This window comes from Alosa pseudoharengus, unplaced genomic scaffold (genome assembly GCF_046254945.1).
Source record: "Alosa pseudoharengus isolate Yale_2024_CS ecotype anadromous, Long Island Sound unplaced genomic scaffold, YU_APseudo_1.1 YU_APseudo_1.1_scf_12, whole genome shotgun sequence".
In the NCBI taxonomy this organism is placed as follows: Eukaryota; Metazoa; Chordata; class Actinopteri; order Clupeiformes; family Clupeidae; genus Alosa; species Alosa pseudoharengus.
The window spans coordinates 20,222,701-20,249,456 of NW_027468587.1; the positions used below are offsets into that span (position 1 = coordinate 20,222,701).

Sequence of the window (26,756 nt, forward strand, 5' to 3'; positions counted from 1 at the left end):
GTGTCTTTGAGGTATGCTTTTAAAAGAAGCTGTTTTTTCAAAAAAGTGTTAGCAACTCATAAAGTAGTCTGAAGTTTTGAATGATATTTTGCAACAGACCCAACTAACAGATTTGTATTTGGCTTCAATCACTAGATGCTCAGGTTCCTCTCCATACAACATCATCAGTGTGTTTCCACGACGACGCTATGACGATGACACCCAAACACTTGCAGCTTGCGGCCTCACACCCAGTGCTGCTCTGTTGCTTCAACCTTACTGATGGACACATACAGATACAAGCACACACACAGAAATCTGGGGACACAAAAACACTCATATACATGGTCACAATAATGCACAACTTCACACCCAGCATAGCTATCCTTACAGATATCCTGTTTTCAGTCTACATGATGACACCCAAGTGTTTTGCAATGCTTAATTTGAATGCAGATAAAGGAACACAAACGACTCAAGTTATTGAAAACAAACTTTATTTCTAAAATATGTGAAATTTAAGACAAAAATAGATATCTTTTAGTGTTGCAAAAACAGCTGGCTTAACTGGTTGTTTTAGCTGGTTTCTTCTTAGTCACTCACACACACGCTCACACACTAACATTCTCTGTGCAGTCTGGTCATGACCACGGACTATGTGCAGTACTTGCCCAACATCATTTCATTAATAAATTATTTCCAGACATTTCAATAGGACTTCTGGCATGTTATTCAAGTCTTCACAGAGGAAACGCAAAACAGGTAAAATACTTTGTGCCACACTGTAGTGTCAGTTTTTATAGTATTTAAAAGGCAAGGATGTGGGTCAGTCCAAAACATGTTCTCCTCCCTTTAAACTAGAAGTTGGAGATAGGCATCATCTTTTACCACAGAGCACAATACTGTGTGCAGAGTATTCAGCGCAGTAGAGGAGTTCAGCAGTTACAAAACAAATACTTGCATGAAAATGCAGCTGCATGACTAGATGAAAGACAAGCACACAGAGGTGTGAAAAGACCATCAAGTCTTTCTCAGCTACATAACAGAGGGTTGCAAGGTTCCTATTCAGCTTAATTCCAAGAAACGATGCCCCCGCCCTGCCCTCCCCCACCCTACACGTTTAACTTCCTCCCATTCTCCCCCTGTGCAGAAAGGCTTTATTTAGTGTTTGTCTTTAGGAGACATTAATACAAGCAGACTACCAGCTTTCAGGTGTTTGCATGTGTTAACAGCTAAACGCCCTTGTCCCTTTTTGCCACTGTAAAACAACTGCTGAGCAGACGGTGGCCCGACACACCACACACTGCACATGAGTGCCACAATGCTCCAGAGCGAGAAGGAATTATTTAGGCCGCCCATCTAAGGTGCAGCAATGGGCCATGTGTGTGTCAATGCCGCTCTAAATTGGCGCCCACAGGATATGGCAGTTGACGTTAGGTACACGGATAACACCACAGTGGTTGCTATGGTATTGCAGGCAGAATGAAACTGTGTGGAGAAGACGTCAGACAACCCCTCCGTCTCAACAGGAAGCCAAACACAGGAAGCGCACAAGTCTATGAATACTACTCTAATACAGCAACACAACACAACAGAACACAACACAACACGGTCATGTCAAATAACACATTCAGTACATCTGTGTAAAGGGAATGTGGAGGTCAGTTAGCTGGCGTGTAATGCCCCACCCCACCCACCCCCCAGAGTCAATAGAGAGGCCAGTCTATTCCAACAGGAGCATCTGAAATGCTGTGCAAATAACCTTGGTGCACATGATTGTTTCAGTCATTGCTTTGCTACAGAGGGTTGCGCAACAGTCTGGGCGATCATGTTGAGTATGAGGACACTTTAGTCAGAAGAAGGCACTTTTCTGAGCAAGACCACTGCGTCTGTTGAGATGGCCATGCAACCAACAGGCTGTGCTGGTTAAGCACCAATGGATGAAAGAAGGAAAAGAAATAACACGGGAGGGAGAAAGAGAGCAGGGTCCCTGATGGCTCGACAAAACACCACTCCCTTGACAGAGTCATGGTTCAACAACAATCCAATGAAAGTCCGCTAAACCATCTCGCTTTCTTCCGGAGTACAAAGCTAAATGATACATTTGAAATAACAGTGACTAAAGCTGATGATACATAGGGCAACTTTTTGAGCAATGCTGCTGGGCAATGGCCCTCATTGTTAGGGTTCTGGCATGTTCCCATTGATATTTGGCAACAATTGATTTTCTGGAGAACTTCAATCATCTGTAGGCAAATCATCAGGTTGCCCAGCATTATTGCTCAAAACGCTGCCCCACCATCAGCTTAAGGGATAATTGCACTGCCATGGTTCAGCAAGAGAGACATTTTCAGTTGATTGTCAACCGCATCTAAACATATTCTTTTTCCTCAAAGAGGAAGACACATCTTAAATAAATATAGTGTTGATGACACCACAAAAAACAGACTGAACAGGGCAGAAACTAAAGTAGAGAATTTAAAGTATTCCACACATATACAAAAAGCAGGCTATTAGTGTTCTGGCAATACTGGAAGTGTTCTGATGGCAAAGCACAGGATGTGAACACACAGTGCCCTCGCCCTCTCCTCAGAAGAGGCCCACTCACACCACAGGTCTGGAAGTCTGCTGAGGTGAGGCAGTGGCTGTCTGGGTCCTGGGGTTGATGCAGAGGTGATTACTCTGTGTGTGTGTGTGTGTGTGTGTAAGTAATACAGTTGTGCGAATGGCATGTAGTGATGATTGTGGCTAGGACTGAACACCACTGGGTAACACACTTGTATCCTGCCCCTATATATGCCCCCTGCGCGCCAGCTCACTGGGTGATGCAGTTCTCGCCCATGTCCTGCGCGCCAGCTCACTGGGTGATGCAGTTCTCGCCCATGTCCTGCGCGTAGCGATCAGAGATGGTGGTCCTGAGCTGCTCCACGTCACGCCGGAGCTGCTGGGCCTCGGCCAGCTTCCTCTGCAGCACCTCCGAGCTCAGCCAGTCCTCACAGGGGTCAGCCAGCGGCGGTGGGGCTGATGAGGTGAGAGCACACACACACACACACACACATATAAATACTATAGTTTATATACACACAAACAGACATAATGCTATGTACACACACATACATACAATACATACACCATATGCACACACAAATCTTGCAGGAATGCTTTGAGAGTTCAGATATAAGCATTCTGACTATAGAAATACCAAAGCATTGTGAACCGCATGAGAGAGAGAGAGAGAGAAAGAGAGCATATAAAAGAGGCCAAGAAACAGACGGAGAGCCTAAAAGAGAAGAGAAACACACCGACAGCATGTGAGAGAGAGATGGATAATGAGTGAGTGGGGGTTAATCCCACTGACCAAGCATACGAAAGAGAATGTGTGTTACAGGGAATGCAGAACAAGCCAATGGTCAGACGTCTGATAAAGTCCGGCTGGTTAATGAGCGTCTGTAGCTCCAATCGGTGCGTTGTGCAGAGCTGGTGGTTATTTCTTCGCCTGTATCCACACTTGTTGACTGTACGTTTGTCATGATTGTTTTGTTTACTAAGTCTACAGGTTTCCACTGTTTATCTGACATAGCAACAGTTACATACTTGACTGAACATGTGATTACGTGAGAGACAATAAGGGGCCGAGAGTTTGAGCAACAGAAAGAGTGACCTAGTGTGTGTGTGTGTGTATGAGAGAGGGGGCAGGATTGGGTTCTTACAGCCGATGCCGAGTGTATGTTTGTGTGTGTGTTTGAGAGAGGCAGGATTGGGTTCTTACAGCCGATGCCGAGTGTATGTGTGTGTGTGTGTGTGTGAGAGAGAGAGGGAGGCAGGATTGGGTTCTTACAGCCGATGCCGAGCAGCATGGACAGATTGGGGTCCTGTCCCTGTGTGCGCTGCGTCAGGACGCTGCAGAGGGAGCGCAGGTCGCACAGGCAGGCCGCCATCTCGCCGTGCAGACGCTGCGTCAGACGTGCGCTCGCCGCCTGTGGGGGCCCCCGGCCGTGGCCCACACCCGAGCCAAACCCGGCCCGGTCCGCCTCCTCCAGGTGCTCCTGCAGGGTCAGGTTCTGATCCAACAGGTCCTGGTTCTGAGAGGAGAGCTGCACCGTGGCAAAAGGACAGTGGTTAGAGAGGACTGGGGAGAATAATGAATGTCATTATGTGCACACACGCTTTTGGTTATTAATGAAGACACTGATTACTGATGACATCCCTTATGAAATGCCACACAAACACGAAGCCTTTAGCCTAACACTGGCTGTAGGCTATAGAAGTTTAACGAAGTGTACACATGGCCTGTTGGGGGATCATAAAATAACAGGCTAGGACGAAAGGTGATTAAGTGTCAGCATTATTTTCCTGAGCTACTTGTCATTAGATGGTTATGATTATGGGATTTGGCAGACGCCTTTGTCCAAAGTGACATACAAATACAAAACAATATAATACTTCAATTTAACAGGTAACAATTAAAAATATTGGTCAGACCACATTAAAGAGAATAGCGATAACAAACAACAATGTCAATTTATTGTTAGGCTACGACTAGGACATTCTAGCGCTCAAATATTTTTGCGAGGCTACAGCGAGCGCCAAATGCGTCCTTCTCCTCTGTGTTAAAATAAACCATTTCTTTTGTTAATTATAGGATTAGAAGGTAGCCTATCCGTCTTTCACTGTAAGGCTTGTATTTCGGGGCAGTGGTAGTGTAGTGGTTAAGGAGTTGGGCTAGCGTGCAGTAGCCTGAAAGTTGTCGGTTCAATTCCCGGCTTCCACCGTTGTGCCCTTGAGCAAGGCACTTAACCCCAAGTTGCTCCGGGGACAATGTAATCCCTTGTAATATAGTTGACATATGTAAGTCGCTTTGGCTAAAAATGCGTCAGCCAAATGTAATGTAATGTAATTTCATGCATTTAGTAAAAGGCCCAGACAGCAGCGGAGTGGTAATCGGGATTCGTTATTTGTAAAAGTTTTTTTTCTTCGCCATCCTATAGCCTGGACTAGACTGCGCGATCGCAGCCTTTCACTTCCTGCCGCCCTCATGGTCAGCATAGACGGTAGCCTGATAACGTGGGATGCTGCATAGCATACTACTGAAGATTTTAAATGAGTGACCATGTCCACGATAGTAGTCTTAAGTAGCTTTTTTGCTAGGCCCAGCGAAGGCTGGCAATGTGTAATATTCCGCTGATTGGTGCAAACCAGATATCATCGTCCATCACAATGTTTTACTGTACACATCGTCAAATGCCAATTTAGGGGACATCGCCCAACCCTAACTGCAAGCAAATTCCTGCATGAGAAATGACATCAACCATAGCAACAGACTTCTTATCTTATTAACTCCTAGTTAAAAACTTTTAGTGTGATTCAGGAGTACTCTGAAGGAAGTGACATACTCCTCTGTGCACATTTACGCGCGGTCACATACAGTATGTTGGGAGGCACACGAGATGAGCATGGCGCATTGATGACAATTCTCACTAATGCTAATGTACAGTGTTTTTGCTATGTATGACACAAGACACTAGAAAAAACACAAAAAAGTACTTTAGGGTTGGTGTACACCACTTGGAAACAGTTGGACAGTTTTTTTTCACACACAGCAGCACCAGCTGTTGGTGGTTAACCAATATAAATAAAGGGTCTGTGTGCATATATTTAACAAACCAGTAAGATGAACAAGAAAAAGACTTTTATCACATATTAGAGTTAAAGGAAAGTGGACATGTACCTTAACTGGCATACAAAACCTATGCCATTTCATATAAAAAAACACCACTGAAACAGGGTTATCAGCTATAAAAAGCAACCCAGGACACAGCGTGAACTGTGTTCGACTGTCGGCTGCACAAAAGAAGGAAGTATGTACACCTGTGTTTAAAACCTGTGTTTAAAAAGAGAAGTGTGCATATTTTTTCAAAAACAAACAAACAAAAAAAAGATGACATGCAAGTTTGTGCGTGTCTCCATATGTGTGCATTTATGTATGCTTATGCGGTCATGTATGTGTGTGTGTGTGTGTGTGTGTGTGTGTGTGTGTGTGTGTGTGCGCGTGTGTATGTATATATATATATATATACATATATATATGTGTGTGTGTCTGGTGTCTGTGTGTATATGTGTGTGTGTGTGTATATATGTGTGTGTGTGTGTGTGTGTGTATATATATGTGTGTGTGTGTATATATGTGTGTATATATATGTGTGTGTGTGTATATATGTGTGTGTCTGTGTATACGTACGTGTGTGTACGTGTGTGTGTGTGTGTGTGTGTGTACATAGCTCACCTCCTTCATGGCGGAGCGCAGCTGGAGCAGACCCTGCTCCTTCCCCATCAGCTCCTCTCTCAGAGCCTGGCTGCTGCTCTCCTCCAGAGACACCTGATCCTCCAGCGTCTGCACACACACACACACGCATGCACACAGGCGTACACACACACGCAGGCACACACACACACACAACCCAGGTCAGTTTCTGTCAGGTCTATCGACATGCCTTTAACCATGAGAGTGTTTGAGAAACGCACCCGAATTTGTGTTCCCAGCTGCTCCATCATACGCAACTGCTTCTCAATGACCTGCCAGCACAAGAGAAGGACACAGCATTCAGCCAAGATGGACTCTGAACTGACACAGTGTAAAGGGCAACACTATAACCATCACAGATCACATGCTCACAAAGCCCTCCTCCAGATGCTGCACAGCCCTGAGGTGCATTCAAATTATTCAAACAGAGATGTTTGAGGCAAACATCTTTCCTTTGAACTGTTCAATTTGAAAGTATTTGTGTAAACATTTCAAATAGTTCAATTTTAACACAACCCTTCCTACCGCATCCATGTATGGGTGGCAGAGAACTACCTCCTCAGACTACCTCTTTGCATGTGCTGGAAAACACTCACAGCAAACATAAAACATTGTCAACATTCACGCTTTGCAAATTCAAACACGCCTCTGTTTCTACATGTAACTAAGGCAGAAAGGGGGTGACCGCTACACTGGGCAAACTTGAGGTTGAGTGGGGGTGGAGGTGTGCAGCAAGCCACGCGTCTGACCTTTTTCAGTCGGTGTTGCTCCTCCCTCAGGGCGGTGTTCTCCGTCCTCAGCTTCTCCAGGTCCAGAGACGGCAGCCGCGCTCCATCCTCCAGACCCTCCTGCACACGCTCCTGCAGGCTACACACACACACACACGCACACACACACGCACACACACGCGCACACACACGCACACACACACACGCACACACTATGGTGTTGGTGATTGAGGCATGACCGGGGTCCTTTCCCTTTTCCTATATGCCTGTTGGTAGAGTATACTATACTGTATGTATGAAAGAGGAAGTGCTTGTGTGCGTTACCTCGTGACGGTGCTCAGCAGCTCGCGCTCCCGGCGTCTCTGCTCTTCCAGCTGGGCGTCTCGGTCCCGGGTGGCCGAGCGCGACTCCCCAAGTCTAGCCTCCAGCTCTTCCACTGTGGCTTGGAGCTGCTCTGTTCTCCGCTCAGCCTCCTCCAGCTGACAATTAAATTCAGATTCATTACTGTTTAAGTTCAATTCAGTTTCATTCTATTAAGTTCAGGTGTAGTTCTTTTGAACTTCAAAGCGTTTCTATCCTATTGATTTACTGTCATTTACTAATTACTTCTTCGCCATTAGCGACCACATTCAAGGTAAACTAACCACACCACAAACAGAAGAGTCTGACTCAAACACATGGTCCACATGGTTAAATGAAGTCTGTACAGTGTTTTGCAAAACTTTTAGCCATTTTTGCTTAGCAAGATTCTTTCTATCTTCTGCATTGGTAATAAGAAACATCATATTTAGGATTTCCAATTATTCTTTTTGTATATTTTTTGCAATTATTTTGTTTGAGGCATGTTCCGCTTACTGCACTCTGTTGCTAATGTTTCTAATTAATAATTAAACTATTATTAATGTATTTTTGTAAACACCATAATTGATCATTACAGCATTTCCAATATACCCAAAACATCTGCACAGAACTGTACCTAAAGCCAAACATAGTTTTACATGACCATACCCAACAGAAATGAAACACAGTGGTATGCTGGACATACAAGTTGCAATTCTGATGTAGCCTTAGCGCAATGGAAAGAAAGAGAAGAAATGGAAATCATTGAAATGAGACAAGCGTTCGGTGTTTCTCACACTGCAACCAATCGGCATTAAAATCTCGCCTTGCTCGGCTGCTACACTGCGGTCAAATGTAGATGGCTGCACAGATTAACATGCCAGGGCGACCACATTTCAGCAGAGAAGCGAGAGAATATAATGCAACTATAAACTGATAAGCACTGCAAAGCAAACACAACCTGCTTTCCCTGCTTCAGCTGCCTCGGTGGCAGTAAGTGGAGGATATCTCGGGGCAGGGCTAGGAGCAAACAAATCAGGCCTTGCTACTGGTGCATTCCCCACAATCTCATTAATTACTGAATCTGTTAACAGTCAGACTGTGGCTTCATCACCAACTCAAGCCTTAGTTTTATCACTTCAGATGTAATAGGAGCCACCAACAAAATCTCAACCCCTGAGCCTTCAAGCATGAGGTCTTATAAGAAACGTGCACTCTTCTCACAAGCTTTGGGACAATGTAGGATAAAGGTATGTTGGTATGGTTTACTTTTCTTCTGTTTACGTATGAACACTTAACACTTAACAGAGACAAACAACCTAGATGCAGAGAAAAAAACTTTCCACAGGAAGGGAGTTGTCAAAGTGAGCAGCTTCTTCCACACTCTGGAAACCCATAGCACACAAAGATCATTTCCGACAGCCCCCAGTACCCACCAGTTCTTCTCTGCAGCATCCCAACGCAAATGCTTCACAAGCAAACTTGTGTGACACCACGTTTTCGTTCACACACGTGGGGTGACACATGCGTTACACATCAAACATTTCATAGGAGTCCAACAAGAATGCCAAACTGCAAAAGATCTTTGCACCACTGAGCGTGTTGGCCACAACGCCAAACAGAGTGAAAGTAAAAGTATGCAAAGCATGCGCTGGCTGACTAAAGCTAATTTAAAAGGTAATCTAATTAAATACCAAAAAAAAGCTAATCTAATTAAATACCACTAGTGCAGTGCCCGTTCAAACATGCCATTCCTGTAGAAAACCCATAGCCCAATTACATGCCCTCAGGTATGTCCTACATGCCCCCTGCTTTAAAAATAGGATGATGGGGAAAAACATCATTCCAGCTTAGCATTCAATAATGAATACTGAATATTATATTATAATATATTAGCCTATAATTAATGTGCAGTAAGCAGAATTTAGGCATGGCTGCATGTGACATTTTTACAGATCAAAATGACATAAGCCTAACAGCTGTTTTGAGTTAAGGCTATATGTTTATTGTTAAGCTTATTGAATAACTTTCTGATAAAGAAAACAAACCATTTTGTGGAATGTTGCATCATTTTAAGAAATTTGCAACGATGTGATGTGACTCAATCTCTGGTAGCCTATAAGTGACATCACACTCTGTCTGCCACTCGTTGTCTGTAGTTGATCGAAATGACATGCCTAAAGCTTTGACGTAAGGTTATATGTTTAGTCTATTGAATAACTTAATGATATAGAAGACAAACCATTTTGTAGAAAGATGCATCATCGTATGACATTTGCAATGATGTGACTCAAATCTAATTTTGCTGGTACTTGTGACTAAGTGACAATAAAGGGCTACTACTAAAAACAGTTTTTGGTAGCATAAGTAACATGTCGCTCTGTCTGCTACTCGTTGTCTAGCTGTGTGCCGTTCTGAAACGTCCTTAAATTCAGGACCATAGCCTGTCGCTGGTTTCAACTTGGGACCCTTAAGTCAGAATTGTTTGTTTATTCAAAGTCTCAAGTCCAAAGTAGTTTCGGCTATTCAAAATGTCAATTTATTGTACATTATCTTTACATAATTTTGAATAACCACCGCAATAGGCTACCTGTGTTTGTTGCCGTGTTGTTGCAAAATCCGGAAATCATTTTATGCAAGCAAACTGCATACAGGGAGTCTTTATTGTTGTCAGGCATGATAATGTCAGTGCGAGTATCGTTGTCAGACGTGTGTGTGTGTGTGTGTGTGTGTGTGTGTGTGTGTGTGTGTGTGTGTGTGCCTCAACCCCAGAGAGTGGGGAGTGTGTGAGTGTGTGTGTGTGTGTGTGTGTGTGTGTGTGTGCGTGTGTGCCTCAACCCCAGAGAATGGGGAGTGTGTGTGTGTGTGTGTGTGTGTGTGTGTGTGTGTGTGTGTGTGCCTCAACCCCAGAGAGTGGGGAGTGTGTGTGTGCCTCACCTGCTTGCTCTGGGCCTGGTAGTCCTCCATGGTGGGCAGGTCGGCCAGGTAGCGCTCCAGCGTCTCGATGCGCTGCTGCCGCTCTCGGCTCTGCTCCGTCTCCTTCTGGCACTTCTTCTTCAGGTTGTTTATGTGCTTGTCCCGGTTACGGATCTACAACCCAAAACAGAAAAAGTTGGGACGTTGTATAAAATGTTGAATAAAAACAGAATGTTAATAATAATCTGCAAATCTCTTAAACTCATATTTACTTGCAAAAAGGACACAGACAGCATATCAAATGTTGAAAATTACAAATTTGCTGCCGCTAGGTTGCATCTGACTTTCCATGTCTGGAATAGACTAAATTTCATGATATTCCAGAAATTCTATGAACCGTGGGAACTGTTTGTAAGACACGTTATTGAATGTATTTTCAAAAGCCCTATATGCTAGTCTAAAGTTGGCTAGAGGACCGTGATGGGAAAATAATCATCATTACCACCACAGTAACCATGAAGTCCTTCTGCAGAGTGCAAAAGAAAGTGTGAGTGAATGGAGGGAGGTGTGGCAGGGAGAGGGACTGTGTGGCAGGGAGAGGGACTGTGTGGCAGGGAGAGGGACTGTGTGGCAGGGAGAGGGAGGTGTGGCAGGGAGAGGGACTGTGTGACAGGGAGAGGGAGGTGTGGCTGTTGCTCACCCTCTCCTCCTGCCTCTTCAGCTCCTCGGCGTGCTTCTCGGCGCCCTCGCGCAGCGACTCGGTCAGGCGTCGCGTCTCTGCCTCCACCGCGCCCAGATGCCGCTCCGCCTCTGCCTTCTCTTTGGCCAGGCCATCGCTGCGCTCGGCAAACTGGGCTCGCAGGAAGGCGTTCTCCCGCTGCGCCTCCTGGCACACACACACACACACACACACCACACACACACCACACACAAACCACACACAAACCACACACCACACACAAACCACACACACACCACACAACACACAAACCACACACCACACACAAACCACACACACACCACACACACACCACACAACACACAAACCACACACCACACACAAAGACATTACTCACATGCAGAGGGTCCACGGATACTTTTTCGCCCCTACGCTCTACCTTGCAGGAAGTGAGAAAACCACAACACTGACCACACAAACTCCAGACATAGGGTGGTGGGAGGGATTTCCACTAGTATGAGTATTACGAGGACATTACACCTGGGAGCGGGTCTGAGTGTGAAGTCAGGTAAGAGCATGGAGTGTATAGTGTTACAGTTAGAGTATGAAGTATAAGCATGAGAGCACATATGGTGTTTGGACTGTGTAGTGGGGGAGGGAGTATGTATATTGTATTAGGGCTGGGATAAACGATTATTTTTTAAACGATTAATCTAGCGATTATTTTTTCGATGCATCGATTAATCTAACGATTCATTTTTTCAGTCCGATTCGATTTCGATTCGATTATCGATTATCTCCCCATTAATTCACTAATAGCAACTTATACATGTTTATTTATTATTTCATATATTTACATATCTGAATGAAAAAACATGAATTCTTTAACATTGCAATATATGTTTATTGCTCTTAAGATTCCAAAATAAAAGACTGAAGTGCAAGTAACTTCAAGTGCAAAGTAATGCATTCTTAGTCAGAGGTAGCATTCAATAAAGTTCAGTAGGCTAGTGTATGTCTAATTGAGTGCCTGTCATTTTAAGACGTTCGTGTGGAAATCCTTGCAATTAACATTAACTAAGTTAAAAGGCTGCTGGTGTGTGGATGCAATTCATAACGTAGTTAGTTCAAATAACAGTTCGTACTTCTTCTTTGGACAAGCACTTTTGAGTCTTGGAAAACACTTTTCCATTTCCATCGGGATTTTGCAAACAGAGTCAATAAAATGAGCCCTGCATGAGTAATACAAGCGGCTGCAAGTAAGCATGCTAAACTTGACATCCAAACAGTATTCTAACGTTAGTTTTGAGATAGGGCTACTGCTTGATTGCATACTGTAACTTAACTTCGTTTAGTCTCCTCAATGTACTATGTTGTGATAAGACCTTAGCAGAGTTTACTTTAACTTTAACCCTTAGAACCTTAAGCTGTTTTTAGGGCATTTTCACTACCTTTATTCATAAGGATTTATTCTGGTCATTGTAAGTGCCACACACATATATTATTTATTGTTTTTTTCAGGAGAGTCTAGGCTATTCAGATCTGCAATCATTTCATGTATTAATACTAGCATTGATTTTATTTTGATTTTTAAAGAATTAAAATATAAAAAGTGTATTATAAAAATTCTTATATTTCGACATGTATCTCACCACAGCAAGCTCACAGCTCTACATGCATTTCATGTGTGTGTAAGGCAGACTGTCCTGAATCGGGCAATATAATTGCCATGTTGGAGGGATACTCTGGGGCTGAGCAATTTACAGAAATATTTGCTGTGTGATTTACGGAAATAAATGCCATTTTTTATTTAGTGATGAAAAATTACCTTTCTGCGATCCATATCTGTGACACGAACTGATCTGACCTGACCTGACCCGAGGTTGCGTGTTAGCCTGCGTGCCTGTGTGTATGCAGTCATAATAATTCTCAACTTTTTACTGCATTGCCATGAACAAAGTAAAGGCAAAAAAGGTGTTTATTTGTTGAACAAATTGGGATGCATTGTGAGCCTTGAATTGGATGCCATGCAGGAATTTGCTAGGATCTCAAAACCGGAATATGAACATGCTTTGCCATAGAGAAACACATGATAGCATTGGATTATAAACATGCTTTGCCATAAGAACAGACAAAAACGTGGGGTAAGTCCAGCTATATGAAGTTATTATTTTGCTGTCACTTCGTCTGTTTTATAACCCAGAAGGATGTACTTGGTATCAAATGATAGCTCCGAGTCTCCTCTTTCATCTGACATGCGTGGCATATCTATGCGATCACGGGTCCGCGAGTAATTCAAACGAGAGTAATGAGTGTGCAGCGTTGGTTTGTGTACATGACGTTATTATTTTGCAGTCACTTCGTCTGGTTTTATAAGCCAGAAGGGTCGATAAACATGGTACCAATGGATAGCCCTGTGCCTCCTCTTTCATCTGATATGCTTGCCATATCGATGCGATCACGGGTTCGCGAGTAATTCAAACTAGAGTAATGTGTGTGCAGGTGAACGCAGAGAAGTATAGACTGTGAATATGATGCAATTTGATTTAATTTCATGATTTTTTTTAATTTTCATACTTGATCGTACAGACAAGTGTGTAGTCTCGTTGGAAAGCCCCACTTCTGCTCTGTCGTGCAATAAAGGTTTCATCTCGCTGCGATGAACCGTTCCGGAGCAATGTAACAGAGAAGAAAGGGTGTGTTTTTTGACGCACTTTGCGTCAGTCGGGTTCTAAGGGTTAATGCAGCGGTTTTGAACAAATTTGCGCAGCATGGTCACGATGCTAAGCGGATTTAATAGCAATTTAGCCCACTGTGTTCTATGCAGTGCTTCTATGTGGCAACAACAATCCTTCAACAATCGTGAATATTATGTTAAATGCACATGCAGAGGAGGAGCAGCAGGCTCGTTACGAGAGAGAGCGGGCGGGGCGAGGAAAGGCTGTGTGAGTAAAAAGTGCAGCTCATTGAAATTATTTTATCTTATCTTTAATTTAAATAGCAGGCCTACAACATAGAACATCAATGTGTGGTGGCCGGTTTTGATTTCGTGGTGCCCAGCCACAGATTAGTCAACGTATGGAAAACATTGAAGGTGTAAAATTAAAAATATTTAGCAGCACACGTTATGCTTGACGAATCGATGCTCATATTTTGCGTCGACGTATTTTTTGCGTCGACGCGTTGTCCCAGCCCTATATTGTATGTATGTATATTGCACAGGTGTGAGAGCAGGTATTGTGTATATTGTGCAGGTGGGTGAGCAGGTATTGTGTATATTGCACAGGTGTGAGCAGGTATTGTGTATATTGCACAGGTGTGAGAGCAGGTATTGTGTATATTGCACAGGTGTGAGAGCAGGTATTGTGTATATTGCACAGGTGGGTGAGCAGGTATTGTGTATATTGCACAGGTGTGAGCAGGTATTGTGTATATTGCACAGGTGTGAGGGCAGTATTGTGTATAGTGTGCAGGTGTGAGAGCAATGAAGTGTATACGGTGGAAGTGTAAGAGTAGGTATGAGTATGCAGTAAAAGAATTAAGGGCCGTTCCCACCAGGAACGATAACTATAACTATAATGCGTCCACACTGACCAACAATAAGGAAAGTCACTCCTCGTGTTGGTGAATATGACGGCTGAAATTGGGATTGGATGGATTCTGAATGGCGGTCAGCTTTATATCGTCCTCAAAAATCGCTCTGAAAGTGACCTACAACGACATTGTCCTTCATGATGTTATCATTATACTTTATGTGAGGACAATAGTCATATTCATATTAGCTAGAACGATACTTTTTTTGCCGCTATCGCTATAGAGTTTGAGCGACCACGTCACATTTCTGTAGCAACGGCCATTTTAGCGGAATAGTTCTTTGTGTTAGCGGCGCTTTAGAGCAGGTGTGTGTGTGTGTGTGTGTGTGTGTGTGTGTGTGTGTGTGTGTGTGTGTGTGTGTGTGTAGAGAGTGGACACCTGCAGGCGGAGCAGACACACGTCGGGATAGGGGGCTCCTCGTCCCAGCAGCGCACTGTGGACCTGCAGCTCACTGTCCCTCAGCCGCTGCTCCAGCTGAGCCACCTGCTGCTTCTGCCTGTAAGCACAATATAGACCCTTTCAACAATAAAAACAAAAAAAATGCTTGAACGTTCTATTTGGTTCCCAATCTACTTCCTCTGCATTAAGATAACATATGGAATGTTAAAACAGAAGCCTTGTGGGGCCAACTATGATGCTGATAATGGATCTCTCTTGAAAGGGCCACAGTTAACGTAAGGGAACACGCACGCACACACACACACACACACACAAAAGACACAGACAAGCACGCACACACACACAAGCAAGCACGCACACACACACACACACAAGCACGCACGCACACAAGCAAGCAAGAACGCACGCACGCACGCAGACACAGGCAAGCAAACACACAGACACAAGCACGCGCACACACACAAATGTGTTCATAAACTTTACAGGTAACACAACACACAGCAAGTGTACACACCCTGTGGTTAACACGCCACCCTAACTGTGGTTAACACTTTGCAACACTGCAGTCATCTTCTACTCCTAATATAAACAGGCTGCACCAGGGAAGATGTGCTGCACCACTGTGAGCCATCCCTCACAATATAAATAACCAAACTGTGATCATGACTCCACAGCATATGGCTATGACTTAGGTTCATAGCTCCACTCAACCTCAGAGTGTTAGAGAAGTTGTGTGTACAAAGCACAATGCGTTGTATGCACACTGCTGACTGCCTCTTGATTCTCTTGCCACACTCCCTCCTTCATGACTGTAACCCAACACAATCACTCCTAGGCCCCTCTCAAGCAAAACCCCTACTCAAGGTTTTTTCCTGTTAAAAGGGGAATCTGTCCAAGCCACTGTCACCCTGTGCATAGTGGAACTAGGGGGTTCAGAGGCACTTGTACACGGCATAAGGCATTATACACAATAAAATAACATTAAAATGAATTGATCACAAACCTTTCAATGAGCATATCCTTCTCCTTCAGCAGGTTTTCGTTGGTCTTGATTAAGGCCTCCCACTTATTGCCATCCGAGTGTAACGCAGCAGACTGGTACAGAGGAGGGTACTGACAGCTTCCTGTGGTATACAGCTACACACACACACACAGAGAGAAAGGCATAGAGAGAGAATTAACACTTAACACTTATCAAACCAATATTTAGGTGTTAAAGTACTAAAAAATGCAATCCAATACAGACCATGCAACATACAGACCATAATTCAGCACATTACTTCATACCTTAAAAACAACCTGCCCATCCTCCCCACCATGTCATTGACCATCTTATAATATGCATATTTGGTTTTAATTCTACCTCCCAACAACATCCCCCTAAAAACATCTTGCTCATTCTTGTTTTCCAAATGGCCTTTTTTTTCTTTTTGCTGAACTGAATAAAAAGGTAATGAGAGAAAAAAAAAGAGAGAGAGAGAGAGGGAGAGAAAGAGAGAGAGAGAGATAGAGAGGGAGGGGTAAGGGGTGAATAAGACAGAGTTTGGGAGAGATATACCGCCAGCGAGCAAAAAAGGGGGAGCGACAGGCTTGTTGCCAAAACCCCTTGCTGAAGTCACTAATCATAATACCCTTCCATCCCAAATATTTGTTTGAATTACACTTCTGGAACATACTTGAAGGAAGTGTGTGTGTGTGTGTGTGTGTTAGAGGCAGCAGGCTCTGTTCCCCCACTGGTTGTAGTTTTAACCTCTAAAGAAAAGCTCCATGTAGCAAATCCTCACCTGCATCTGTTCCACCTGAAGACGGAGGTTCTCCAGCTGCTTCCAGTTGTTGAGTTCCGCACAGCGCTCCTGCAACAGCGGCTCGTAGACCTTGGCGCCCATCTGCAGACCCAGCGGGTGCCCGACGCCCAGGCCGCCCCCCCTCATCCCGTACGGGTCCACTGACCCACTAGCGAGTCCAGACTGGGCCTCGGGGAGTACCCTGTAGCTCTGTTCTAGGGATGGCCGGTAAGCGTCTCCGTCCCTGAAGCCGGTCACCGGCGGCCGCAGCACGTCCGCGCCCCCCAGGCCCCCCATCAGCATGGACTGGTTGAGCGTGGGCTCCATGTTGGGCATGTCAAAGTGCTGCGGGTCGTCCAGCCGCGTGTACTCGCCGCCGGGGAAGAGCGAGTGGTCCAGGCCGTTCACCAGGCTGCGGTAGCGGCTCAGGCAGTCAGGCTTGGGCCCGCCGGCCCCGGCGTCCAGCCCCGACGCACCCTGAGCGTCCAGGTTGGGGGAAGACGCCGACTTGGAGAGCGAGGACTTGGAGCTGGATGTGGAGCTGGAGTTGCGGGAGGTGGAGGACGAGGACACCTGGGGCTCCTCCTTGGGCAGAGAGCGAGGCTGGGGCTTGGAGGCCGGGGTGCCGGCCGTGGAGGGCATGACATGGGCGGTGGGGATGGGGATCTGACTGCGGATGGGCTGGAAGGACGAGCTGCTGCTGGAACTGCACAGATCTACACGAGTGGAAGATGGGGAGGGGGAGACAGGTTCAACACATGCTTATTCATTCAGTATTCAAATCTTTGCATTACTGGGTCAATTCTGTGCCACAGACAGAATCCAGGAAAATGGTTACAGTGCCATCTTAGATTTTGCTGAAAGTTTGACTACATAATGTTTAGGCCCCAAAACTAGGCTAACATTTTGATTGTTTTAGTTATTGCACTCAACAAGGGGTGATTACATTTCTTTTACATTTTTATGGGAAGTTAATGTTAGCCAGTCCAAATAACACTAACGTTACATAGCTATCGATAACGTTAGGGGATTTCTTTGTCTGATTATTATTTCTTGGTTTGAGTGCTTGTCGTGTCTACAGGCAAGTTACCTTTTAATTGATCATACAACACACAGACTTATAAGACAGAAGCATAATTTACTGTTGGAGCTATGATTGAAAGTGTTTAGTTTAGTTTAGGCTAGCGTTACACACTTCTTGTAAAACGTTAGGCTAATGCCCAACTGTCAATCATAGGGGAGAAAGCATGATGATCTGGGGCCGTTTTGCTGGATCCAGGGTCAGTGACTTGTACAGTTATAGGCACCCTGAACCAAAACGGCTACCACCACATTCTGCAGCGCTCTAGTATACGCCTGCTTGGTCAGGGGGTTCATCCCACAGCAAGACAATGACCCAAAACATAAGTCCAAGCTATGCCAGAACTACCTTAGGAAAAAAGAACAAGATGGTAAGCTTGAAAACATGGAGTGGCCAGCACAGTCTCCAGAGATCGAAAAATTGGGGTGTTCTAAAACTTTGACCGGTAGTGTGTGTATACATATACATACACACACAATCAAGACAGATCATTGATGGACGAAAATGGAGAGGGACAGCGAGAAAACATGAAGTAAGCCTATTCAGTGGTACAAATACAACCACAGGGCCTGCCTTCGCATCCTTACAGTTCTTCCCCTCTGGCAAATGGGGACAACAGAATTATTACGGAAAAAGGCCAGGTAATTAAAATTACTCCCATTACGATGTAAAAGCCCTCTGCTTCTAGACTTGTCTTCAGTGTTACTCTGCATGAGTAATGTTACTCTTCTTACTCAGAGTTAGGCTAGTCTTTTTGCAAGTCACGGTTCCTCTTCTTACCTAAACTTTCTGCAACCATTCTTTTAAGTAATATTCTCATTTTTGAGTTTCAGAACTGTTTGCTGTGTTCAAAGATCTCATTTGTCAAAGAGCCTAAACCCCTCTCATAATTGGGGTGAAAATATTTCTACTGGAAGTAGCTTTTGGAAAGAGAAATGCCAAATGTTCAACCTTCATGTCCAAGAAATACAGCAGTGAATAAACAAAACTGACAAAAAAATGGAACACAGAAGAACTTCTTTCTCTCTAAAGACAATTTCAATATGTAGCACAATTCAAACAGCCTACTTCAGAAAGACAGATACAAAATAAAGTGGAATGTGTCTGACATTTGTGCCTAATAGCTTTGACAGGTCAACCAAGTAATAGGCTTTAGTTTTAGAATACAACCAAACAAAACCAACTAAAAACACTCAGACAAGTCAAAATAGTCTGTGTCCGACTTGCCTTGTACTTCTGCTTCTGCTTTAAGTAGACAAGTAGGAAAGATCTTGTTTACACTCTTGGTCGGTGTGAGTGAAACCCATCCTCTCTATTTTCAGGTAGAGATGCAAAGTATCTGTGGCTGGTGCTCTGGGCTGTGCTTGCTGCGCCAAGCTTGAAAGAAAATAGCAGCTAGGCTTCAGGGCAGACTGACTGTCTTCCCCCACAGATCTGGATCAGTCTGGATTCAACTCCTCTATGCACACTATTTAAAAATGACACGAAAGCTTCTCTCGGGACAAACTAAATGACTAGCTGTCCTTTTCAGAACCAGCTTACCCCAAAACATGCAGATGTATTCTACCCACTGCACAACACTCAAAGGCAGGCTATTACTAACTACTAACTTACTGCTAACTTACTGTGAATATTACAGGGACTTGCCAAAGAAATTACCTTTCATATAGCAAAACCAACCAACGTCCACAAACAGGCACTAAAGCCTCCCATTTTAAGCGTTCAAAAAACGAGGCAGCATGAGTAATCCCACACGTCACTCACCTGGCATTCACTGGCACACAGGGCAAAACCCCCCAACGCCGGAGGCATTTTCAGGGGGCAAAATGTGGGCGACGGAGCAAACCAGCAAAGAGTACTTTCGGGTGCATTTCTAGCCAGCCAAGTGAAAGAGGGAGAAAGGAATGGAGGAAAGGCAAGGCTCAGGTAGACACAGAGAGGCAACACCCAGTGCCTGAGGGTACATCGTCCTGCGAAGCAAACTACCACCCAACACACACAAGAAGAGGTTCTGCCTGCCACATTAGTCTGCCAGTCAGCCAGCCAGCCATGTCTGCAGCCACTACATGCAGGAACGAAGACCAACACAACAAAACACTCACATAAAGTCTCTCTCATATACACTAATACATGAGGAGACGTACACAGAAAGGTTAGGGATATTTATAGCTCCCTTCTCAAATTACCGGGTGATCTGCATCTGCCTCACACACACACTTTGCTGAGAGCCGTCTCTTTAATTAAATGAACTGCACTGAAGTTTATACAACAGCCTGGACAGGACCCAGGTTGAGCTCACAGCAACCACTGAGCTGAAACAGCTAGGCTACTACAGATATCAGAAGTCAACTGGATGTAATGCAGTCTAACAGGAGAAAAAGCTACAGGTATGATTGTTGTGAACTCCAAAGTGGCCAGCAGCAGATAGCTTCACAAGTCATCCAGTGAATGTGATCTGGACAACTTGGAACAATTTGTTCAGTGAACAAATCATCACTGCAAATTACAAACCACTGCCAATTCTTCCACTAGAGTTGCTTTTCAACTAAATGGAATTTGTGCTCAACGAATACATCTTTTACTTATCTTATCTTGGTTAGACTTTTGAGTACAATACCTTTTTTTTTTCCAAATTATTATTGTTATTGTCATTGTTACTACTCTTGTTTTTTTTATTAAAATGATGATTAGTATTATTACCTAATTATTATTATTTATTATAATAATAATTTATTATAATAATAATTGTTTTATTAATTTGTATTTTTTTTCTTTTCATCTTCACTGTCTATCTATCTATCTATCTATCTATCTATCTATCTATTCAGTGAAAGCGGGAAGAACAGCGTTAGGCAACCTCCAACCTTCAAATAAAATCAACCGATTGATATGGCGGCCCCTCACGACAGCCCTTGCGGTGCATTTTCAGACCAGATGTGCTCCTAAGGAGAGCAAACACACTGCAAGAGCTTGAGGTCAGGCTCAGGCTTGCCTGAGGTGCCACACCCCTGGGGTTGAAGCCTGCGCTGGAGTTCAGATCGGTTTGAGCAAAACAGGCTGATAAGTATGTCATCTCCAGCTACTCACTCACCTCCATCATCAACACCTGCTAAAGTTAAACCAATTATTTCAGGGTTTTTTTTCTTCGGCAGATGTGCATTCTGGCAGGGTGCATCATAGAGTCATCAAATACTGAATTCAATCCCACAAAGCATATACAGATATTTTTGGATGGTTCTATGGACCCCTTCAATGTTTGTAAACATCCAGAGTCTAGGTTGGGTGCGCACGCAGCATGGGTTCAGAAAGATGGTGTGGCTAATAGACCGGCATGTTGAGCCTGTCATTGTCACCCCAGGACTGCGAACCGTATCTCAATAAATTAGTCTTAGCGAATGGCGATTGTCTGCCTGATCCTGAGCTGATAACTGAATGGGTAGACGATGTTAGGAAGAGGCCAGAGATTCAGTGTGTATGCACATGAAAAAGTAGGCATTTTTCTTAACATTTCCTTGAAGCTTTCTGACCAGATATGCACCCGCATTTTTCGAGTGACATGAACCGTGAAGGGGTGAATTTGTGGACTATCCAGATCTGCATTCACAGAATAGGAGGTAAAGCCATATTTTAACTTCCAGGTGTTCCAGGAGCAGACACTCTGATTACTGTAAACCTTCCTAAAACGTGGAAAATAAGAACTAAGAGATTACAAGTGTGATGTAATTCAATTAAATCATTACGTAGTTCTTCTTCCAGTGGTTTTATTCTATTGAGAGCACAGCCGAAAAGACTGAAAGAGTAATCTGTCAAGCACTAACCACACAAAAAAATAATACTATAGGCCTAACACTCCCAGTCCCAACACTCACTACATTTTCATGCCGGGAATAAACGGTTTTGAATCAGTTTATTGTCCAAATTCCGTTTACCACATTTTGAGCATATTCCTGTTTACATTAGCCTAGAAATCTAGACGCGCCCCTAGCGGCAGCAAATTAAATTTGCTGCCAGGGCTAGTCTAGCAACTCTCCGTTGGCTTGTGAGCTCCAGAAATCGAAACTTAATCAGGCATTGAAATTGTGTATAGAGTCGTTTGGTGGGCTTAACATAATGATTGATGGCAGAGTTGCAACGGGTTGGCTTGAATTCCCTGCTACTTATATACAAATATATACAAATATCCTATTGCGTGCAGAGGGAATTTGAAATACAACTGATTATCCCGCCCCTCGGACTGAGCACTGCGAACGGTGAGTGCCCAGACCCTACATTTTAATGTGGGTCTGGCTCGCCAGGCTATGTTTACATAGCAATCTACATTATTCCGAATAAGTCAGCGACGAAGCCTACAAATAGGCTCCCAACGTCATGACTAAAATCTTTGACTGAACAGGTGAAAGACATAAGTTTGTCTCCTCGTCTTTCCAAAAGTGTGCCCATTGTTTCGCCATGATTAGGAAAGTGCGTGAGAGACAATTGGTTCATTTTATCCTAATTCTGTGCGAATGAGCATGCACAGGCTTACAACATTTATCCTTCTGGAAGCATATTCCGTTTAAGGTGTTTTCATGACCCAATATTCCATTTAAAACAGGCCCAATAAACCCATTCCCAATAAACTGATTCGAAACCATTTATTGGCTGCATGAAAAAGTAATGATTGAGAGCCAGTAATGGTGTATGTAACACACCACTAGCCTTCAGAGACTCAAGCACAGATATCCACATCTCATTTCCCCGTACTTCAGCCCAATGGTACAGCTAATCTGTCCGCATTATATGTTACACAGGGTGTGGGCATGGGGACAGATCGAGAGGGGGCATGGGTTCTAATTTTCCAGTTGGCTTTCCAATTTTCCTCATCCCAACAAAGCACCTCAGTGGAGATGAAACACAAGTTGGGGACACTGCTGGCCTACGACTCAATCCCCATTAGAGAAAATCTCATAGGAACACAAGGATCACCGCCAGCCAAGTCTATAAATATATGCCAATATGAAACAGACACTGCATACAAGCAGATCACAGTAACATGGTGGATGAGGATCAGAGCAATGGGAAGCAGTGACACTATCCTATCAATGCCCTGCCATCCACCGCAATGGTGAGGAGGGTAGGGTGGGGAGGGTGTTATTGATTCACACAGCACACATCTAACCCAGGAAACCAAGGAATAAATTAAAAATAGTTCACTAGAAGAAGAAAAAAATCCACCACTGGTCCAGGGTATTCACTAAATCAATCTCCAGAGCTGAATTATACTCCAAAAATGTCCTGTTATCAATCCAGTAACCTGATATTTGCAATTTGAATATTTACTGCTGTCATATTTACTTCTATTCTGTTCTATTACTTCCCTAACTGCTGGGATGATATGATAGTGGCCTTCTAAAAGGAGCCAACAGAATCTGATCCTGCAAGGGGACTTCACCAGTGTTTTTTAAATGTCCCTCAGCTCTACACAGGTTACAGGCCAGTTACGCAACCATCACGTGAACGACAGTGAGAGGGTCTGTGTCGGGAGGTGATGTACGAGAGGGTCTCTCACCTTCAGAGTTGTCCGAGGGGGTGGCACCAAACCCTGTGTCCCCACTGTCCGCTGTACTGGGGCGCCAGCCAAAGCGTCTCTGGAACTTCTCAGACACAGCTGGCGTCTGCCACTCCATATCTTTGTACCCCACTGCAGAGAATGTGTGTGTGTGTGAGTGTGTGTGTGTGTGTGTGTGTGTGTGTGTGTGTGTGTGTGTGTGTGTGTGTGTGTGTGTGTGTGTGTGAGTGAGAGAGAACACACAGAACATAGGGAGAGGAGGTGTCAATGTCATAATGACATGGTTCACCGTTCTGAAAAGTCGCTAAACATGTCGGCTACTGCGGAGGTCTTTGTTTTCAAGTAATTCACTGGCATGGATGCATACCGGATACTTTGGTGTCTTGGTGCCTCTGTGAGGTTGTCATAGCACAAGTCTTGAGTTTGCAAATGTCCTGACTGAGAAACAATAAAACAGCACTGAAAATGTCAGTAGTATACTATTAGGCTACATCACCTTAGCAAATGTTTAAAGAACACTAGAGACTACTTAGAGATATTTTCTCACATATAAAAGATTAATATTAGCTTAAATCAGAATGCACAGGTTTAAAGAAATACAAGCTGAAGTCAACTATACAGGCTACACATGTTTGCGTTATGAATATAAGGGCTGTACCATGAGTACAGTGGCAATGTACATAGAGAAACAAAACAACCAAACCACCACATTACATAACCTACAGGCATGGCAGCAGCGAAGCTTACCCATGAGCAGACCTATTTATCGAATTAATCAGTATCTCTCACTGCTCTGTTTACCTTGCAATCCCAACTCTCAGTACCTGAACGTAAACGCGGGCGTACACAAACCTCATGTGACTGGACAGAGATTTCAATGCTCAGAACACGGGATAAGTATTCATCTCACCGATGCGTCGAAAGCCTTATTGCTGTCTATTTATCTATAACCCAGTTGTCCTCAGACAATTTAGCATCATAGCAAGTATATCGATACCTTTATCAGTATATCAGGGTATATGCAGAATATTTCAGTGCAATTGCTAACTTGCCAAGACCACACAATTCTTGCAGAGAAATGCCCTAAGCATTATAATGTTATCTTAACTTCATTTCAGCGTAGCTGCTATCAGTTTGCACGTTTATGTTTAAGGACAAGCTAACGTTAACATGTGCATCTCTTACAGTCACCTAAGTTACACAAACTAACGATAGCTAACGGCTAACTTCTGTTATCACCTGTTAGATCAGGACAGACAGTTGACAGTAGTAGCTGTCTAACTTCGTTGCAAGATAGCGTTAAACTATCAACTAATGACTAGCCTATATATATCTAGTCATTGCAACAAAGTTTGTAATGAGCAAACATTACCGTAATGTTAACTTGGATAGCATGCAACAGTTCACGTTAGTAAACTTCGCCAACTACCATGAAAACGTTACAAAACATTCCACTGTTAGTAACGTTAATAGTTCTATTCCAACAGCTAAAACACACGCTAGAAAGTCATAAGTCAGCCAACTTATGCTAGAGGGATAGCTAGAAGCTAGCGTTACCAAATTGATGCATGGTAGAATTTCCACGGTTGCTAGCGTTAGCTTATGTTGGTTAGCAGCTACTATAAACAGGCAAGTTATGATAACGTTATTCCAGAGTGAATTTCGCCACTTTAGCTATATGTTTACCGATAAAGACAATATGCTTCATTAATAACTTTCTTTAAGGCTCAATCTGAGGATTTCACTAACTATCCACAGTAGCATTGTGTTAGCTTTGTTATCTTGGTTAACGTCAAAATAACTTTCTGTTATCAAATTTAATAGGTGGCTTGCTACAAAAGAATAACTTAAACGTTAGTCCACATGGTTAAATTAACGTTACTGATCGTAACATACATACCTTAACCTTGCGCAAGGGACGTGATTAAAGTAAATTAAAACAAATGCATCGCTAGGCACACAACTTAAGTGTTAAGGTTGCTATAAAGGAACTCGTAAACACTGAAGCCGTTGAGCCAGCTGACGAATGGACGCAATCTCCGCCCCACTACAGTAGCGGAGTAGGCTACTTAAGCTGCGTTGAATTGGCGCGTTTTGCTATAATATAGAATAGAAAAGAACAATAGAATAGCTTTATTGTCATTGCAAATGTAGCCTACAACGAAATGTATAAGTGCATCGTCTATAACTGTGCAAAAGGGAGTTTAATAAAAGAAAAAAATATAATACATTTTTAAATAAATAAATAGGCTTTATAATAAGTTAAAGTCGAAAAGAAAACATGCAACCACATGCACAATGCATGCTGGAATTCTCATTTCATAGTCTATGTAAAATCAGGTTTTAGCAGCTGGGTAGAAACTGTTTTTTAGTCTATTTGTCTGTGTTTTTGTTTGAACACAACACAATTCACATGCTAGAAAGTCTTCTTCTTTCTTTCTTTCTTTCTTTCTTTTCTAACTAATGAAAAAGAGTAATGGGCCTACCTGTTATTGAGAAAATTAATTGACTCAGTCTGCAGGGAATTGTTGAATTGAATTGACCATCTGTTGCAAAAGACAGCTCCATGTTAAGCCCCTGCTTGCACTCTAACCTATTAGCCTACAGTGGTCAGCCTTCAGCTGGCATTTTCAAGACTGAAAACTATACAACTCCCTACTGCAGTGTTTTTCAACCAATGTGCCGGGGAAATGAAACAGAGGGCACTTGTTTTATTGAGCAGGTCTTGCATAGAAGCCATAATTAGGCCATATCTGTGTATTATTTGAAATTGTAGGCTATGGTATGTTTATTTTTTCTTCACACAGGATGTTAGTGTGGCGTGGGACATTTTAATAAGTGTCAAAAGTGTGCCGTGGCACTGCCCTACTGAGACAGGGTTCCCACATTCATGGAAAACCTGGAAAAGTCATGGAATTGTAAAATCCCATTTCCAGACCTGGATAAATCATAAATGATATATGCCTTAATCGTTTTTGCGTAATCAGTATCTTGCGATAGCCTCTATGCTAGGCCTATATGCAATAGCAAAATGTAAATATCTAGCGACAGATATTTTTCTGTAAACAAAATCAACCATGAGGGCGTTCAGGTGACATAAATAACTTATAGGCACCATTTCTCATCTGTCCATCATTGTATTAAGCCGGCCCAGACGATTTGATTGGAGAAAACACATTGTATCCATCTTGGCACTTTTTATAATTAGTACAGTAGCCTAAGTAATTTTGTACTAGGCTGTAAAAAGTCATGGAGATTTCATACAAGGTAAATGCCATGGAAAGGTTTTGAAATGTTGTCAGTGAAAATGGGTGGAAACCCTGAAAGGAGGAGGAGTGAGTGAGACGTTGATGGTCACAGGGGTGTAGACAGAGCAGAGATGAGTTTAGGCCTGTATCATGCGTATAG

General features: G+C 43.5%; 2 protein-coding genes across 4 annotated transcripts in view; one reads left to right on the forward strand and one right to left on the reverse strand.

Moving 5' to 3' along the window:
- ubxn11 (UBX domain protein 11) overlaps positions 1-490 on the forward strand; it is a 133,191-nt gene extending 132,701 nt beyond the window's left edge. Inside the window, exon 15 of the mRNA XM_076280436.1 lies at positions 136-490. Coding sequence (XP_076136551.1) covers positions 136-262 — 127 coding nt within the window. The 3' untranslated portion in view covers positions 263-490. The remainder of the gene's footprint in view (positions 1-135) is intronic.
- On the reverse strand, positions 460-26,756 carry cep85 (centrosomal protein 85). Of its 3 annotated transcripts, XM_076280432.1 has the most exons (14): positions 25,249-26,756; positions 23,716-23,786; positions 23,349-23,480; positions 16,720-17,435; positions 15,939-16,072; positions 14,915-15,032; positions 10,964-11,149; positions 10,285-10,437; positions 7,333-7,487; positions 7,030-7,147; positions 6,502-6,552; positions 6,263-6,370; positions 3,818-4,073; positions 460-3,000 (listed from the first exon to the last, which is right to left on the reverse strand). In XM_076280432.1, exons 2-14 carry the CDS (start codon positions 23,753-23,755, stop codon positions 2,837-2,839), a joined length of 2,331 nt encoding a protein of 776 aa, XP_076136547.1. In that variant the 5' UTR covers positions 23,756-23,786; positions 25,249-26,756; the 3' UTR covers positions 460-2,836. The 3 variants fall into 3 exon arrangements, with proteins under 3 accessions (XP_076136547.1, XP_076136548.1, XP_076136549.1); XM_076280433.1 differs by lacking the exon at positions 23,716-23,786; XM_076280434.1 differs by lacking the exons at positions 23,349-23,480; positions 23,716-23,786; positions 25,249-26,756 and adding an exon at positions 19,565-19,962.